The 18,627-nt window shown below is 40.5% G+C and overlaps 1 protein-coding gene and 1 long non-coding RNA gene across 4 annotated transcripts in view; one reads left to right on the top strand and one right to left on the bottom strand.

Moving 5' to 3' along the window:
* The window catches only part of LOC115947709, a 53,301-nt gene extending 49,846 nt beyond the window's left edge, over positions 1 to 3,455 (top strand). Inside the window, exon 3 of the long non-coding RNA XR_004081562.1 lies at positions 3,348 to 3,455. This is a non-coding gene — a long non-coding RNA (uncharacterized LOC115947709). The remainder of the gene's footprint in view (positions 1 to 3,347) is intronic.
* E2F7 (E2F transcription factor 7) lies at positions 275 to 16,796 on the bottom strand. Of its 3 annotated transcripts, none has more exons than XM_005419203.2 (11): positions 16,525 to 16,796; positions 14,430 to 14,598; positions 11,735 to 12,016; positions 10,930 to 11,088; positions 9,748 to 9,885; positions 8,671 to 8,865; positions 7,936 to 8,020; positions 6,798 to 7,317; positions 5,651 to 5,921; positions 3,984 to 4,408; positions 275 to 3,432 (listed from the first exon to the last, which is right to left on the bottom strand). In XM_005419203.2, exons 1-11 carry the CDS (start codon positions 16,774 to 16,776, stop codon positions 3,256 to 3,258), a joined length of 2,673 nt encoding a protein of 890 aa, XP_005419260.1. In that variant the 5' UTR covers positions 16,777 to 16,796; the 3' UTR covers positions 275 to 3,255. The 3 variants fall into 3 exon arrangements, with proteins under 3 accessions (XP_005419260.1, XP_030911444.1, XP_030911445.1); XM_031055584.1 differs by having other exon boundaries at positions 5,651 to 5,918; XM_031055585.1 differs by lacking the exon at positions 11,735 to 12,016.
* Between the last annotated feature and the right edge of the window lie 1,831 nt (positions 16,797 to 18,627).

Here is an 18,627-nt window from a genome sequence, read left to right as displayed (position 1 = left end):
GGCTTTGGGCAGGGTCACCCAGTCTAGCCCTGGCCTGCTCCAGGACTTTAAGAGCCAATTGACATCGCACTGGTCCTGGTGCCTGCAACAGCTGGGTGGGAATTGTGCCCATGCTGCATGCAATAGCTGGGTGCTGGAGCCACTGGGGCGAGCTGTTATCCTCTGCTAGTCCTTCAGTCCTCACAGCCAACAAAGACTCCTCACCTGGACCTGTGGTGCAGGAATATTTCTTTTCAAGGTTGTCCTTGAAAGTCTTCCATACTGAAATCAGAGCCTCAGTTTTAAGTTCATTTTTTATTCTGTAAAAGTTTAATATTTTGCTAACAGATAGTATAAAAAAATATTCAACCCAACAGTGTGATTGGAGTAAAGCTATATGCTGACAGGTAAACAGATAGCTAGAGAGCAGGAAAAGCAGGACACCTAATCACTGAAGAACAGTTATAAACAGCAATAAAATTAATATCTATATTAAACTAGCAGTGCAAAAAAAAAACCAAACTGGAAGCAGCTTTACATTAAAAATACAGCTTTTTAAATACAGAAATAGCACCAATTTACAGAAGACAATCAGAAATGTAAACGTGGCAGATAGATTCAAGTATAAGTTATATGCTCAGCCTCCTCAACAACTGACTTGGGACAGAAAGGTTTCACAAACCCTGCAGAACTTCCTGGGTATGCACTTTGTCTCAGTGCAAATACAAATTCTGCTTTTCCAAATCTGCTTTGCTGATGAGTTGTTCGTAGTTTATTTAAATTCTTAGCTTTCAGTGAAGGTAAAGATAGGAAAGGTAAACCCATTCCCTCCTGACAGCCAACTGTTCCCCCTCACCAGTCCAGTTCAGCAGCTCAGGTACAGAACACAGCTGCCTGACTGCTTCAGTGGTCTCACTCTTTTTTAGTGAGAATTTTGCATTGACAAAATCAAGACAGCATATCAACATCCTTTTTCTCCTAGGCTCAAAACCTGCTTTCCCAGCCATGGGAAACCCTCATTTCCATACCTGCTGTATTTACAGAAACTCAAAACTCTAAGCAGAAATTGGAAATGGAAAATCCATTTTCACTCCCTGCATTTTCAAGTATAGTTAAGTTAGTTATGGCACACAGTAATATCACTGACAAGGAAAGGCAATTTTGGTGATGATGCTTCAACTGGAGCAAAGAGCCAATATTAGCTCTAATCCTCCTCCCTGCTCCCAGCTGCCATTTCACTAAAAGGCTGTATTGTACTAGAGGGAGGGAGAAGAGACAAGGTTTGGAGAATCAGCACCCATTGTTTTCCCTGGAACCCCAGCAGCTGGTTCCTGCTCCAGCAGCAACACATGCACGCCAGCAGAAGTGCAGGGGCAGCACTGTGCTAGTTACACACTGCTTTTCAAAGCAAAACTCATCTAAGTGGGTGTATAAGAAGAAATAATTCAGAAGAAAAAACTGTAAACTTTCATAACTGTAGTGTCATTAAAATATAAAAAAAATTAGCAGTCTGAAGATGTCTCTTTACCATCCCTGAAATTTCCTATGATAATTCTGCTACAGATTTTGAACCAGGGCTAACCAAGCCCTCTCAAAACCTGTTATTGGTCTATCTCAAGAGAAGGCCACATTACTCAAACCCTCAGCTTCACTAAAATTCTTTCTTAAATTTCATTTTCATTATAAAAATAAGATGCCCTCATCAAATCCCCAGCCTCAAAGTCCTAATCTCCCTTGACCAACAAAACAGCACATCCAAGAGTGCATCTACCCTTGGAAAATCAATGCCAGTACCAAAGAGAGAGCTGATCATGCTGGCCATTTGCTAAAAGTCCAGGCTAATGTGATGTCAACAGCAACACTTTCTGTTTTTTGAACAGGAGACTGCACAAATTTAATTGCAGTTTGCTACATTAGTGAAAACATACCCAAACATAAGAGCATTAGCTCTTAAAATTATATCTTGTATTGATAATAGCACCATCTATTATTCGAGAACTCTGAATGTGAACTGTTAAGACTTTTCTTCCTCATTATCTTTTCTTAGGGTATACTGATAATTTTTTATTAATTTTTTTACTTTACAACTCAAGGCTCTTGCTCTTTTCAACTTCTTTTTCTGGTTTAGATGGATAAGATCTCCCTTGTCTTCCCAACATGCTCAAAAGCACTATTAACTAGTCACAAAATTCCTGCAAGTGAAGAGTTAGGCACTTAAGTACATATCCCTTAAGTACACTTAAGTAAACAGCTAAGTAGGCACTTAGTAGACTCAGGTTAGACTGAATCTAATCATGAGTGAGGTTAATGACTTATCAGCGTTCCTTGGTCATAAAGTCTAGACTGGATATTTAAACAGGAGATGAAATCTTAGCACAGTCCTCTCAGTGGTTTGTCTCTCTCAAATCTCTTTGTCAAATCTGATAAACCATTCAGGTTTTGTATTCTTTACATCTAACTTGCAAATTTTGATCAAAGTAAAAAAACAAAAAAAACAACCAACCCAAGGACTAATACAGTTCATTAACATAACTATAAAAATGTTAACATTCACAGTTATTTTGGTCTTAATATTTTTCACATGTATACATTCAATCATACTGTGTTATTATTAGGTTTTTCTAACCACAAGTGCTGGGCAAATTGTACAACAACCAACTGACATTCAAGTAATCCTACCCTGAGAAAATCTGTTATTCTGAAACTGCAAAAATCCTTTTTTGCACTAATCCCACTCCAACATACAAAATAAAAAGCAAGAGGCTGCACTGCAGAGGCATGCTTTGATAGTTTGGAACCAAGGAAGCAGTTGCTTTCACAACTGCAAGAATTTATAATTTTCACCACAGATTTACTCAGGGTAAGTAGAGTACATGCAAATGAAATGCTTACCCCAGATAAGTGCTAGACATCTCACTTAAAACCATGAATAAAGAACCCCTGGGGACTCCAAAAGAATTTGTTTGCATCTCCTCACAGAAATAAGGAGAGTTTTCCAAATTAAAATCACAATTACAATTTGATGCCCACAAGGCTGTGTGAAGCACAGAATCTGGATTCAAATCAGTACTGAAGGAACAATTCATTAAAAGGATTTCTGTACCAAGGGTGACTTTGAAGAAGATGGCTAACAGAATCAGTGGGTGAATGGATAGTGGGGAAACATGCCAAAAGGGGTGACATTTTAACATGCTCCTCTTGCCAGGTAAGAGCTTGTTCTCTTGTAATTGATACAGGGTCCAAGGACAATCTGCCCACCTCTTGCAAAGAGCAGAATTAGTCAGGGCTGGTACTAGAGATTTCCAGTCTCCTCTGCACAGAGCTGGCATTTCTGGTCTGATTGCCTTCATTTTTCTTCCATGCCACAGGGTCTCCAAGACTTCCAGGAGTTTTGAAAAATGCCTCATGATGTGCAGGACGAATACTCTTGGGAGTGAGTGGAGCTGATGAAGGCTATTTATGAAAAAAAAACAAAGCCCCAAAGTGATTCAGCAGAGTTCTCTCAAAGTCTACACACAAGCAGACAAATAGAGGATTTCTGGAAGACATTAATGCCTGTACCCTTTTCCATTATCTAGTGAAGAGAGGTCAGAACAAGGTTGAGGGGATAATCCAGGATACTACCTGAAAATTGCTACAACCAGCTGATTCCAGAATTCTGACACAACCCTCCTGTCCTCCTAATGTTTCTCTGTAGTCATTGCATAACACATAATGACAGATGGGGGGAAAACCCTTAGATTGCTGGGGGGTTTTAGAACTTGTCTAAGTTATAAAACCACTTCACTGTTCAGGACTAAACGTGCTATGCTGGGCTATGACTTCAACAGTGCCCCACACCCTGTGCCACCCCTAAGATGGACATGCACAAGCTAAGTGGAAGACAGCAGCTCTCAGTGTGCCAACTGGGCACCGACACAGGGGCACCAGCCTGCGGCACACACCGGGATCAGGCACCTGGCACAGCTACTTCATCACCACTCCTGCCCACCTTTCCTCCTTACCTGCTGCAGCTTCAGAAGGGTCACTGGGTGTCCCATACACACAGGGGAGTCCAGCTTAACAGCACTGCAAGACCTTGTGAGCACAGGACTCAGGTGCAGAGCGGGGTGAGCCGGCTGCTGTGGATCCACCGAAGGGGCGGGTGAGACCTTGGGGGCGACAACGGCCGTGGTGCTTATGAACACAGGGGTGGGTGATGACAGGCTGGACACACTGAAATTCGTGGAGGCAGCAGCTGAGAAGGAGCCATCGGGAATCGAAGAAAGAGGACTGGTGAACGAGGGAGAACAGACGAGAGGGAAGGAAGCCAAGGCTGTTGACGGCACCATGACACAGGGTACACTTAGAGAAGGCAACTGGTTCGCAGCCAGGCTGATGGCACCAGGGGCTTGGTTTGCAGAGAACAGGAAATTAAAACTGCTTAATCCTAAACCAAAGAGAGAAAAAAACCAAAGCATTAATAATCTTGAAAAAGGGAATTAAACTACTGTAACTTCATTTACAATAGGAAAAGTGTGTGACAGTAGAGAAAAGTCTGCCTAGGAAGTAAACTATGACAAAAACAATAAAAAATAAGGAATGAAAGTGTCACAATCCCCTAACTCTTCTATCCAGCTCGCTTTCCTTATTTGCCTCCATTTTCCCCCCCTAACTGTCTATTCACTGTACCTGCATCCATTTACTCTGGCCATATGAAGTACCAACCACACCCTTTCCTGTTTTCTGCTTCTAACTTCAATTACAAGCAACATCCTGGCTAAACAAACTCTTTTTTTCCACTAACTAGAATCATCCACTGGTATATGAAAACATAGACATTACTTTTAATGAGGAAAAAAAAGCCAGACAAACCAAACCCAACAAATGGGAGACACCCACAAGGATATATCACGTTAATTTTGCTGAGAACAGCTGAACTACTGTGTTGAAAGAGAAGCTGCTCTGGCTCCCAGTTTGTCTGACCCTCGAAAACACCAGGATTAGCATTTTTAAACTGGGCATCTCCAACCTAAGTGAAATGCCATAGATCCCACTCCGTGTCACAAGTGAATCAAAGACTAAAGCAGTAGTCTGCCTCACATCCTGTTCCTACAAAGCAGTCATCCACTGCACACAAACACAGGCACAAAACATGATGGACACAAAATCCCATTGCAGTATTTTCAGCTGCTTCCTCTAGATCCCTCCAGTGCCATACAAGCAGGGCTGGCTACATTCCCAGTGCCTTGGGTTTCAGGGGTTATACTGATAATGCATGTTACAAGACAGTACAAAGTTTGAAGGTGATGAAATTCGTACACTCAGGAGATGCTGCTGCTCTATATTGGTCAGCTTTCTGCCAAATCTAGACTTCCAGCTCCTTTGACTTTTGAATGTTGGATAACTGTCTTTTTTGTACATAATTCATAACTGTCTTTTGCACATAATTCAGGCATGCAAACCCCATATTGTTCAATGCTATTCATGTTTGGGAACCTCAGAAAAATGTTTCTTTTCAGAGGAGCAATAGTTCACACTGAGTCAAGAGATTTCAGAGTTACTAAACTACTACAGAGAACTGCTGTCAGGGTTTCTTATGCCAAACATTCACCTATTTGTAGGACTCAGTATTTGCTCAGTGAACAGATACAGAGGTTTGGGTGCCTCTAGATCTCATGGCTGTCCTTACCAGCAGTAGGCTGAACATAAAGATACTGTGGTTGGAAAGGTTGATTGGCATTTTCTTTAGAGATGTGCTCATTTCCTGGAGGGGGTTCATCAGGGTTTTTGTTCTGAGATTGTTTTTCTTGCTTCTGACAATCTAAAGGCTTAGTGGACTCCTTGTTTGCCACCTCTGGAGCAGCAGGACTTGCAAGGTCAAGACGATTTGTTTCTAGATGTACAGCAGCTGAATAGCCACTTCCTGGGGAAGATTCTGCCTTGGATGACTCGGAAGGCTTCTAAGCAAAAAACAAAAGGGGAAATGAAGAGTCCAAACTGAAATAAAACAGTGCAATACTCATGAACCTTCCTCATGCATCTGTGCAAAGGAGCAGCACAAACATGATTAGCAAATCACCAAGTTAAAATTTTTGTTTGGGGATTTGAAGAGTCATATTGGTGATGCCTAAACCCTGTGCTGTTTGCTGCAGTTCACATTCAGTACTTGGGTACACTACATAAGAAATACCTGACCTCTGGGATTACTTTTTTATTGAGAAGGAAAAACACTTGATTCAAATGGTTTATATTCAATATTCAAATGGCTTATATGACATGGTGTTGAGCTTGACCCCTACTTTCAGCATTTAAGAGAATTCTGAGATAACTGCGCATCACCTTCATCATCATTATCTTTCTCTCGCCAGCCTGCTGTGGGCAACACTGGGCCTCAGAGAGAGGTACTCAGGCTGGAGAGTAGGGGGAAAGAACAAATCACATTTGCTATAGCTCAGTAGAGTAAGCAATGCTGCTGCTGTCTGGGAAAGCTCAAGCTAACAGGGGAAGATGAGAAGTAATCACTATATTGATTTCTTCCCCTCTGACCAATTGTTTTGCTGCAGAAAATGATCAGGACACTAATTCCAAAGAACAGCTGAGCATCACATCACTATGCAAAGCAACCCAAGCCCATTTTCCCCTGGTGGTGTGAAAACATCTCTCAGTTAATGCTTATACTTCCTGACACAGGGCACTTGCAAGTTTACGAACATGTGGGAGGCAGCGTTTTAATCTCTCAAGAGCAGTGCACTGAATTTCCCTTCTGAAAACACTGTCTTAGGCAAAAGTCTTTCCTTGCTATGAGAAAGCCTAAGTGATAATGAAACTCACTTTACCTTGGGTACTACAAGTGAGAGGGGCAGATCACTGTGCTCCAACGTCTGCTTTTTGGCAGCTGGCTCTTCATCATCTGCAGGTGCAGAGGGCGATGAGCACTTGTGGGAGCTGCGCTTTTGGCAGGCAGTGGGAGGTGCAGCAGCCTGAGCTTCTGCACTCCTGTTTCCCAGGTCTCCTGCAGCAGGCAGGGGCTCACTCACATTATTTTCCTGAAGCCCACCACACAACATGAAAAGGGATGAAGATGGGAAGCACAGGAAGGGTTGGTTGGGGACCAGGGTAGGTTTTCCATTTTCTGTTTTGGACGCTGCTGGCGTGGAAGGGTGTGAAGCCTGGCTGCTGATACCATTTGGTAGTGAGAAGCTTGGCACATCTGCCTGAACCACAGGGAAAACTGCCTGAGGCAAAGGGTTAACACAAAAATCAGAGTCCCCAGGAACAGGAAGAAGGGAGAAAGGTAAGCTTATGTTGGATTTCTTTGCTGAATTTAGTATTGTTTTGGTGTCACAAGCTTTATTCCTGAAAAACAAAAAAAAAAAAAATCCAAATAGTAATGAAAAGAGGAAAAGCATTTATTCCAAAATTAAACCCCTATTTTATCCTTAGAAGCAGAGATACATATTTGGACATAAATGTGGAAAAATTCAACCCCCAAACAACAATACCAGAAAGGTCACTTTTTATCATTTCTAGTAACACAGAAGCAGAGTTCTCAGGTTTCTGATGGACCAATAATGCTTCTGGCTGCACTTGACAAGTCAATCATTCACAAATTAATTCAAATTGGAATAGGTGTAGAGAAGACAGATGACAGACAGAGATGCCCTTCCACAGAATCATAATTTGCTCAACCTACCCAGATAATAGGTCAAAGGATGCAGAAATGACCTATATAAACATATATGACAGAAAGAACTACTGAAGCAAAACACCAACAGTGGTACAAGTACAGATGGGTGTAAAATAACCATGGGGGAAAAAAAGCCATGCTGACATCCAGCAATATTAAAATATTAAAATTATAATAACGAGACTTTATGGCAACTTTTATATCTCAGTCTCATCAATGGAATCTATCCTTAAACTAAACATGACAAGCACAAAGCTGCAACTGAAAAACAGCTAAGACCAACCTACCCAGTATCTTCCTCTATTTTCTGCCTGCAGACAGCTGCTAGATTTATCATTTTGGAACAATTTTCATCTGAATTCACAATACAAGCTGAAAGAACAAAGAGGAATTCAATTAATCAGAGACAGGTTTACCAAGCATATTTTGATACTGGCCATATAAAATAATTGCTATAATTTTTCAGTCCTGACACATTTTTATAACATCCACTAATCACCTAGAGCCAGAACCTGCAAGACACTCAGAAATCTTAGTCCCACTGGAGACGTGTTCAACATCATTATTTCCTATAAGAGGGAACTGTGAAAAGCCCTGTAATTACTTTATCTTTTTTAACAACTATCCATTAGATTGCTACAATAAATTTCACTATATTAGGAACCATAATATAAAGCAAACATTTTGTGGCTAAAAATCTTTTCTTAATCAAGTTATCACAGAAGAAATTGTAGTATAGTTGCTATTAGTACAGAACAGAAATATTTACCTGCAGAAAATAAACTGCAGATTCAATTGCAGTTATGGCCCAAATTCACCTCATGGTAACTTTAGGCATTTGACTGGAGGTTCTAAACCAGAAGTTTCATTATCACGTGCACAGTACAAATATAGGTACCTCCCAAGAATAGTTCACATATTTAATTATGCTGATTCACCCAATCAAGTGCCTTAAATTGGTGCATGCCCTCATTTGGGCAGGTCCAGTGGGATAGAAAAGAACATGCTTCATTAGTAGTTACCTTGCCTCTCTTGATGTGGGCTGTTAGGCTCAGAACTGACTTTCCTTCTGGCTGTTTCACAAGGCTGTGCACTATTAAATGAAGAGTGACGTGTAAACCTTTGCTTTCCAGTAGCACTGCTCTGGTACTGGGCACAGGCTTCTCTCTGTGTCTCTGGCAGAGGATCTGATGTTGGGCTATGCCCTCTCAGCTCATCTGTAGGGACACAATATTGTACAACAGTCCTTCAGGCAACACAGCTCATCATTTATGCTTCTGCCATATTACCAAACTTGGCATTAAGGGAAGAGACAACCTCCATATTATCTCAAACCTGTTTTGTTTCAGTTTGGGAGATAATATAGAGGCAACCTCTATATTATCTCACAAACTGAAACAAACCTAGAACTCAGTAAGCACCAGTAGACAAGGTAAGGGCTTCCTTCCTATTCAATCCATAGCAGCTACAGCAGCAGCTACACTCCAGTGTGCTAGCCAGGAGGAGAAAGTGTACTAAGATAGTATTTACATTATCCTTCATTTTACTTGTTCCTGGCACTGTCCTGATGCAAATATCAAAGCCAAAGGGTTTCCCTTTGCTCTGGCTTCTAGCCAAAGAACATAATCTTTCAGAGAAGCACTATGCCACCACGTTGTTCTGAGCAGACAAAGCTTCTGTAGAAGGGGCCATATGCAAGAAACAGCCCTGCTCTACCTTGTTATGGTCCCTTACAAAGAAAATAATTCACTGTATAATTATTAAGGAATTACCAAATTTTTGCAACCCAGAACAGCTGTGGACCCAGACTTGAAGATGTCAGTGCTATCTGCTATTGCTCTACAATTCACAGTTATGCATACAGTAATCTAAGTCAGTGTAAAAATACCTACAAGACACAGTATCCTTCAACACCCCTCCACAGACCCAGATCTTGGGTGCAAAGTCTAACAAGGGCAAATGTTGAGCTGGCAGCAATTAATAATCTCAGGGTACACATTGAATGCTGAGCTATTCTTTACACACAGAAAACAACATTTTACCACTTGGGAAGGGACTGTCAGAGCAAAAAGAAAATAAATGCAAGCTACACAAGTTACCAGGTTTTTCAGGAAATTCCACAGGTCCAATCCACTTGAAAGCTGGTTTGCGTCCTCGCTCCTCTGTGACATGGACTTTCTTGATCAAGCCTAGGCTGGTGAGAACGTTGGCAATATCATACAGTCTTCGTACCTTCGCTAACGAGAGAGGGCAGGAGTAGATAAGACAGTCAGGTTTACAATGCATATAGGACATATTCATGTGCTAATTTCATTCCAGACTATCACCACAGCTTTCATAGATGAGGTGGGCAAATCAAATTGGGATGGACTTAGGCCACCTCCCATGAAGTCTGCCATGCCAGCTCCCACCTGATTCATTCCTACTTCGTAGCTTAGCTGCTCAGGCTTAAACTCGTCTACCTCATTTGGATGGATATAGGTTAGGGAGTGATTACAGCAACTTGCCCAGAAAAGGCAGCTACCTCCACATAGGTAAAGAGAAGCTGGTGGAAAGCGGCACAAGAGTGCACACCTGATCACAAGAAGACACATATTTATAATTTCTGAAAATGTAACACGCTCAGAAAAATCTCTGATTCTAGTAAGTAACATCTTTGAGCTGACTATGATACCCACATATTTTCCAGCTAAACTCCTCACATTTCTTCTTATACTTGGGGTAGAATTTCAAGACTGAAGTGCAAGTACCTTATTTTAAAAGTACTTTAAAGACTTAAAAGTCTTTATCTCAGAAGATTTATTTACTAATGCTAAGTTCTCCCATGTTATCCAAGGGATTGAAGTACTAATCCTCACTAACTGAAAGCAAACCCTGCCATCCAGCTGTAAAAGATTTCTGGGGTAAAAAGAAGGAACATATTTCTCCAGAGAGAAAATTAATCCCATTAAATTAAACAACATGCTTCAGTTCTGAAACATCATTCAGAGCGGTACAGGAAACAGGGTTTAAGTGTAAAAAAAAAAATCAACAACAACGAATTTTCTTCTTTATTCTGAACCTGAACTTGGGAGACAATTGTCAAAGTGACTCTTGTCCATACCAAGCTCTGTTTTCACAAATATGCATTTGCAATGAAAAAAACCCCAGAATATATTCCAGGAAAAGATGCACAAATTGCTTTTGCTGTTACATACTGGTGTCTTTTTGCTGTCAGTCCTAACATGCCCCATTTTCTTTACTCACTGACTGATTGATTTGCCTCTCATTAGCCATCTTACTTTTAAATTTGCTGTGGTCCACTGTATCCTGGGTTTCTTCTATCAGTATCTTTGCAGCGACATCCAGAGTGACTATCTTGGTCTTGGAGACAAGGAACAGCATGACAAACTTTTGGCTCATAATCCTCAATGACTTGTCCTTTCTGCTGTTTGCAGATGCTGTGTTACAAATAATACCCAAGGCTCTTAGCATATGTCATCCATCACAGCCAGAAAGCTAGTAAGAAGGTTTCTCACACACAAAATAAGCAAAGTATTTCCTTGCCAGAAAGCAGAAATTAATTGAAAGGCAGCAAATAACTGATTAATGCAGACAGGAGTCTCTCTTCAAAGGACAATAAAAATTCAAACTTGCAGACATAGCTTTTAGAAAGTGGAATTCCAAAGCTGATTCTATGTTATGTTACACAGTTTCTGCCACTGTAATTTTGTGACTCTAATGGACTTTGTAACTGAAAATCATCATGTGTTATATGGGCAGCATGCAAAGAGTGGACAAATGAAGATGGTTCTTTCTAACAGGATAAAGCCTTTACTGTCAGATACAGGTTTGGGAAAGAACTGGATTGTTCAGCAGAAATTCCTGCCAGTCTGTAGGACAGAGAGAAAGATCTGTCTTGAGACCTCTGCTAGGGACAGAACAGAAGGAAGAATTCTGTACCTTTCATGGTGAATTCAGCACCTTTTTGCAAAGGATAACTTTTATTATTTAATGTAAAGGCAAAGCAAGGGAAAAAGTGACATAGTAAACTGGAGAAAGAGACTTTGTGTCTGTGTATCATCATACATTTAGTAATCATCCTACCAGAGGCGCAATCCGGTTCTGAAAAGTCCAGTAATGGTCTATCTTGAGAATCTGGAATAGTTTCCTTTTTCCGTTCTCCAAATTTGTACTCTAAGTCCTGCTCCTTGTGCTGGGAGGTCATTAACTCTCCATACTGCAGCTCTCCTGCCTCCTGGAGCATTTTCAGAGTTTGGCTGAGGTTGTGCCGGCCATGCCAGCAGTATTGGTTCTTGGCCACACGACTGACCAACTGCAATGACTCCAGGACATTCACAATATCGTAAATTCGTCTTCGCTCAACTCCTGTTTGGGAAGTGGGGGGAGCAGATGAAAGAGACAGAGATGCTCATCTTAGTTCAGCAGAAGCAAACAGAGAACAGGTTGTTCTCTAATAGACATTTTCAGTGTTCACATGGACACATTCTATTAGCTACATCTATATTTGCACACTAAAAATCTGCCCTATGCATGGCCAGCTTCATGGTATATTGCTCTTTGTCCGCTTTCTTAACTTCCAGCCCAGCCATGGCTTCAGCTCAAAGCACCTACACTGTGTTTAGAACTGATTGCTGACTGCCAGCCCCATTCACTCAGACCTACCCAAACTGCCTCAGGGTTTTCAGGGCACTTTGGCCCTTCCTTACAGAAAGCTTCAACACGCAGACACATACCTGTACACAAGCCTGTGTGTAACAGGGCAGAAAAGGGTCTGTCACAGCATAGAGATAAAAGACCCTCATACAGGAACCACGGGGAGTGCAGTCCTCCACTTGCATTTACAGTGACACAATTACTTTTACTTGCTAAGCAAGTACCAAGTAAAGGGGCATCAACAGCTCCACAAGGTGCAGAGCGCTGTAGAATGAGACCTACTGTTCTTCCCAAACACAACAGAAACAAATTATCAGTGCTGGCTGGGTCTAGTCCTATAGGAAATTTATGAAATATGTCCAATATTGAGTTCAGCCTGACTGATATGAGCAAGGTGGGGGACTGAATATGAACAGGCTGGTGGCAATGCTCACTGTCCTAAGGGCTTGTGTCCAGTGCTGTTTGAAGCATGGTTCTTATAAGTAGCACAATGTACTATACACTGGTGGCAGCATCTGCACCAAAAATCTTCTAACAGTTAACATCAGCTGAGCAGAACAAGTGCTAGTTAGGGTGAAAGGTTTTGAAAACCTCCCTGTGGGAGGCAAGGCCGTAATGTTTACCCATTTGAAGACCAGGTATAATACTTACTAGTCTCAAACACATATTGGGTGAAACAATTCATGAACATTTGCAAGTGTGTGTAGAATTTGGAACAAAATATAATTCAGAAAAACAAGAGTGTTACACATATCCTGGTGTCTGTCAGGCACCAGCAGCACAGCCCTCTTTGCGGCCTTCTGCACGTTTTCAGTGAACAAAGCAATATACATTTGTAGCAAGAGCTGTATCACAGACATCATTTGTTACATTGAGAGCAGCAACATCAGCAGGGGGCAATTTCGAGGTCACTGAAGCAAATGGATACAAGCCAGGAAGGGAAAACCAAAGGAAGAAGGACAACCAAAACTTCCCCTTTCTGGGAGGTAAAATTTCCAACAGTAACTTTTAGAAGAAAGTTTCTGTTATTTAGGAAAGTAAGGTAATGCCACTCCCAACACAGAATAAAGCACTATTCATGTTCAGCTGTACAAGGCTGGAGCATGAGCATCTCATGCAAGCACATAAAGGAGTAACTGCAGAATCTAAAAGAATAATTAATTTTAAAAATAATTTATCTATTTACTTAATCTGTATTCTATCCTATTTCCAATTCACTCTACCAAGGCAAATAAACGGGTATTTCGAGGCCTTTTTTAACAGAGTCACAGAAGACATCCTTCTTCTGTTCCTTTTCTTCCCAAAACAGACAAATTTCATTTCTGCTATATCTTTTTTGTTGATACCTGAGTTTTAAATGTAGATGCAAGATTTATTTAGTTTAAGTCCAATTTTGTAAAGCCCTTCCTAGCTAAGAAACAAGCTCTCCAAGGACTCAGATATTTTTGCTATTAATGTGTCCTGTCTGAGTCCTCTCCCAAGTTTTATTACTTCTTGCAGGTATTTCATTAATCTTTCAACTAAAACCAAACCTAACAGCAGAACCAGCAAATGAGCTACTTAAAACAAGACATTTTCTCATGGTACTCTTGCAGTTCTTCCAGTACCTTTGAGTATCACAAGGTGATACTCAAAGCTACGGTAACCTTGATGAACCATGTGATCTTGGAAGATGCGACATCAAACCTGTTCAGAAGTTAGGGAGTAAACACAACTGATCTCCTACGCATGCCAGTTTGCAATTGTTTCTCCAAGTGTTTCATTTTGACAAAATTTGTTGTCTATAAATCCTCCTTCAAAGGGTTTGTAAATCCTATCTCCTTCGGTGTCCAATGAATTGAATATTTAAGAAAGTAACAGAGTTGGTAAACAGCTGGAAGCAAGATCTGTCTAGTAAAAAGTGCAGAAAGTCAGAAAGCAGATTTCAAAACGGTAGTGCTACCAAACAACAAAGACACTGAAGAATATTAGGCATTTCCAACTCTTGATTAGTATGATTAGAAGAGCATCCAGACCCTGGGAAAGGCAGATCTTGAAAGTAGTCTGTCAGAATATGATCTTAGGAAGGCCCGCCTGTTAGGTTACCCCAGGTGATCAGTTACCCCAGTTTCACAGGTATACATACCAAGAATTGAAGCCACTTCATCCAAAGAAATGGTAGTTTTCTCTGTTGACAATGGATAATTTGGATAGCGAGCTAGAAACTTTTGGCACAAGAGTCCTAAGCTTTTCTGTTTTCTGCTGGGCCTCTGCTTTTCAAATTCATCAACCGTGCTGTCATCTACTATATCATACTGTTAAAAAATAAATGTTAACTCTTTAGTGCAGAGCTTTTAAAAGCAAGACATAGTCAAGTGAGGCTTATTTCAGATGTTATCAATATTTCAGATCAGCTTTTCTAATTAAAAAATAAAAACATGGACTCCTTGAAAGCACACAGCACTCGGATAACACAACTGCAAGCTCTTATTTTGTCACACAAGACAGCTACAGAAAAATTCTTATCTGTGCAATCATGAAATAGTGGTCATGCATAAGGAAAAAAATCAGTAAGATCAACACCCAAGACTAGTAGATGGCAAGACTATACTTGGAAAGAGTATTTCTTTTGGAAAGAAGGAAGAATATGCTCTCAAACACTTCTGGATCTAATAAAACAGGAGATGCAGAAGCCATCAAGAAATTCCTGCAATACTTCTGTTTGCTGACTTTTACAGTGACTCTATCACTTTAAGAAAGTGGTGATGGGGAAGGGGTGGGAGCACTTTGCTCAGAAATTATAAAAGGTGCTACTCAGTCTTTGAACCTTAAACTTCGTCAAGATGTTACCTTAAGTAATTCTGTAGGATGGTCTGACTGTGGTCTTTCTGACCCTGCAGTGGGAAAAAACGGAAACCAGCAAAACCGTGGTTGCAAGAATGTAGGAAGAGGCATGTGTGTTTATCACAAAACAAGAATGATGGAAGATTATCTTCTGTGTTATAAAAGGGAAAAGAAATCTTGCCCTCTGGCAAAGAAAAGCCTAAGGTGGTGTTAGCTGTGGAAACCTGCGTTTCCTAGCTTATGGGATCTTCAACTGTATTCAGCTAGTTGCAAGTAAGTTACCTTGTGGCAGGCTGGTGCTCTGAGAGAATTGAATTTTATGTGGTATGGAAATAGCAGTATTCTTACTCTAAAATTTTTCCTTCTTTTGTACGTTACCATTTTAAGTATAGAAGATTATTAAATGAAAGTTTTATTAACTAGAAAATAATTGAACTCTTTATAGTAGACACTGCAAAAATGCTGTGTGATCTTAGCAGGCTTGGAGTGGTAATGAACTAACCTTAAACATCAACTATTTTTTACCTACTGGACACTATGCTAGGAATAATCTCTAGAGAACTGTTTGCTTTGTTATGACCACGAAAGCTGCAGAATTTTTTACACTACTATTGCAACTGCAGTTGCTGTAAAAACTACACTTCCAGAGTGATCTGTACCTATGAAATTATGCTTCTCAGTAGGAGCCAGAACTATTGTCTTGTAACTGAAATCAACAGGGAAGGATATCCTACAAGAAATAAACCAGGAGAGGAAAAGCAGCAGTTGGAACAAAAAAAAAGCACAAAGGAAGAAAACTGCAATGATGCTTACTACAATCTGATGTCATTCTCTCTAGGGAGAGACTTCATGAAGTGAGGACAGCAATCAACCCCTGCATTGCTTAAGTCTTGTGAAGTAGAAATTTTAATGCCTGACCTTGCTTTCTGACCACTAGTTTGGGAGCTGGGGGGGGAAAAGTGGGAATAAAGGGTTTCAGCAGACCACTTTGCAGGATAGTTGCAGATGGGGTCTAAGATTTGGAGAGCATATTCTCTCATTGTCAAATTTATTTTTGAAAAGGATGCTTGTTTAAAACAAATCTGGCAATTTTCTTTCTAATGTGGTTCAAAAGTACGTCAGTTGGGGAAATCAAACATTTAAGCTCTACTTCCTTCATTGTCCTTTTAAGTAATATTCAGGCTCTTGAGGGGATCTCAGGTCCATTTCTAGTAACTCAGTTACTTTTGAAGTCCTACTGCTCAGACATTGCTGTGTAGGCAGCTGTCCCTGGGAATGTCTTACAATTCTGCACCATTCCATAGGGAGCAAAGAACCAGTTGGAAGGAATCTGAGGAGCAACTTAAGGAAGGTCTGAATCCTAACTGAATGTAAGGTCATCGTGTTCTGAGTCTCACCTGTAACGAATCAGGTGTGTCACTCTGCTCACTGTTTTCTATGGGTCTGAAGAGCTCTTTCTTCTTTTCCCTGTCCCTCATGTCAGGACTAGCAGCACTAACAAGAATCTTCAGGTTCGTAGTAGGAGTCCAGGGATCAGGTTGAGGTCTGTCAATGATCTTAACAGGTGTAATTGTATTTCTTTCCGGTGTGCAGCCTTTTTGCTTCGATAGATCAATAGGTTCATTCTTAATGGGAGTCTTTGGGGCCATCCTGGATCGATCATATATGTTTTCCTGTTAAAAACAAAGTTTTATTAGACACAAGAGGAAAAAGACATTCCATCAATCAATTTCATGATTCTTATGAAGTTATTTTTACTGACTTGTGCCTTGGCACTCATAGCTATATTTAGCACAGTTCTTCTGCCTTTGTTGGGAATGTTAAAACGTTCTACATGCTGTTATATTGGAGGAAGTATATTTGAGATACTGCCTTGAAATACAGAACCTGAGGTCAACCAGTCTAACCTGTGGCCTACTAGGCTTTTAAACCCTGACTGTTGTTACAAGAAAGCATTGCCCACAAACATAAAAATCACCAAATTGCAGGGAAACTGAAATCATGCACTGGTCACATTACACTTAGCAAGAAAGTAGAGTTCTGTTTGAAAGGTCTCGGGTTAAAAGCCATGCTGGGCATGCAGCTCAAACTCACAAAATATCAAACTAAAGGGGACATAACCTCATGTGCAAGGCAAGTTTTGCATCTGTACTGTCTGCTGCCCAAAGCAACTAAGAAAATCTCCATAACTGTTCCTTCACTACAGCTAAGAGCTGCTAGGAGGAAAAGTCTGATTCATCAGCTGATTTTTATAATTTCCTGAATGAAGCTCAATTCCTTCCAGTCCCTAGCTACCATCAAGTTTTTTTGTATTTCAGCTATGGATCCCTTTCTCTTACTGCAAGAATTATCACTACAGATGAACTCACTTCAAGGGACCGACTGAAGGAAGCATTATTGGTACCTTGATATAATGTATTTTATTTTGTGCTGTAAGAAACCCAATTCAGAAATTGAATAAAATCCTGAAACAAAATATTAATTTATACCGGATTACTGTAAGAACTTTCTTAAGTTTTGCCTTTTACTTGAGGTAATTTAATTATTATGTAGCTGAAATATATTTAAATGGGTGATTCCAAAGGTCATCCTAACAGGAACATCTAGCTAGAAAGTAGAAAAAAGTTCTAGTAAGAACTGAAACTGGCTTTTACTAGGAGCAGTTTTGTAGCATTCAGACTGGAAACAAATTTGGCACATCAAAAGCATTGTGCTCTGAGCACTGATGAACACTTCTGCATACATTCATCTATGAATTACCTAAAAGGATGCAATAAATACATCTCTTTTTTTACAACTAACAGTCAGCCAGTTGTAACTTGCTACACTGTGATAAATAGGGGTCAATTTAGAGGTCATGGTACTTCTTAGAATATATATTCATATAGTGTTGGCACTCAATATTTTCTTACAATTTTACGTTTGGCAGTGAATCAACCGTCAAGTAATGGAGAAAGTCTATCTTCCCATAAAGTTCCTGTTCATTATGGCTGGTGGCAATGGAACTGCAGTGAGGGCAGCTGAAGCAACCTGTTGTTTCAGTACCTCAGATCTTCATGTTTGTGCAAATACCACAATGAAAAGCACATGACTATGCCCTTTCAAATCTTTATTTCCTACCATCAGATCTTCATTTTCTACTATCATGATTACCCACTAAGGTAAGAAACACTTTTACCCTCTCTCCTCTTTTTTTTTCAGTAGCTGCAACACTCTGTGAAGTCCTACCTGTATTGCACAAAACCTCAAGGGGAGTTGGTAGAAGTGCAAGATAGAGGACAGGAAAGGCCAGCCTGTTGAACTTAGTATGTGAGCGGGAGTTGAAACAAATCTCTGATATAATAGGAGTGGAATCTGACAAGAACTGTGTGAATTTTGGAGGACTCAGATTAAGCATGGACAACAGGTCATGAATTGCATCCAGTTCTTGACGGGAGAACTGCATTTTATGAATACAGGCCAGAAGCCAAGTGTAGTGGATGTATCCATGAGTGTGCTCA

The sequence above is a fragment of the Geospiza fortis genome, unplaced genomic scaffold, assembly GCF_000277835.1.
Source record: "Geospiza fortis unplaced genomic scaffold, GeoFor_1.0 scaffold166, whole genome shotgun sequence".
In the NCBI taxonomy this organism is placed as follows: Eukaryota; Metazoa; Chordata; class Aves; order Passeriformes; family Thraupidae; genus Geospiza; species Geospiza fortis.
Note: the sequence above shows the minus strand (reverse complement) of the source record. Positions and strands in the feature narration are given on the sequence as shown.

Bases quoted from the DNA above. Each gene is read 5' to 3' on its own strand.
- E2F7 (XM_005419203.2), bottom strand. From the start codon at position 16,776: ATGGCCCCAAAGACTCCCATTAAGAATGAACCTATTGATCTATCGAAG. The intron at 14,599-16,524 runs GTGAGACTCAGA...ATTTTTTAACAG, and splicing joins ACACACCTGATTCGTTACAG to TATGATATAGTAGATGACAG. The intron at 9,886-10,929 runs GTAAGATGGCTA...CTCTCTCGTTAG, and splicing joins GGACCACAGCAAATTTAAAA to CGAAGGTACGAAGACTGTAT.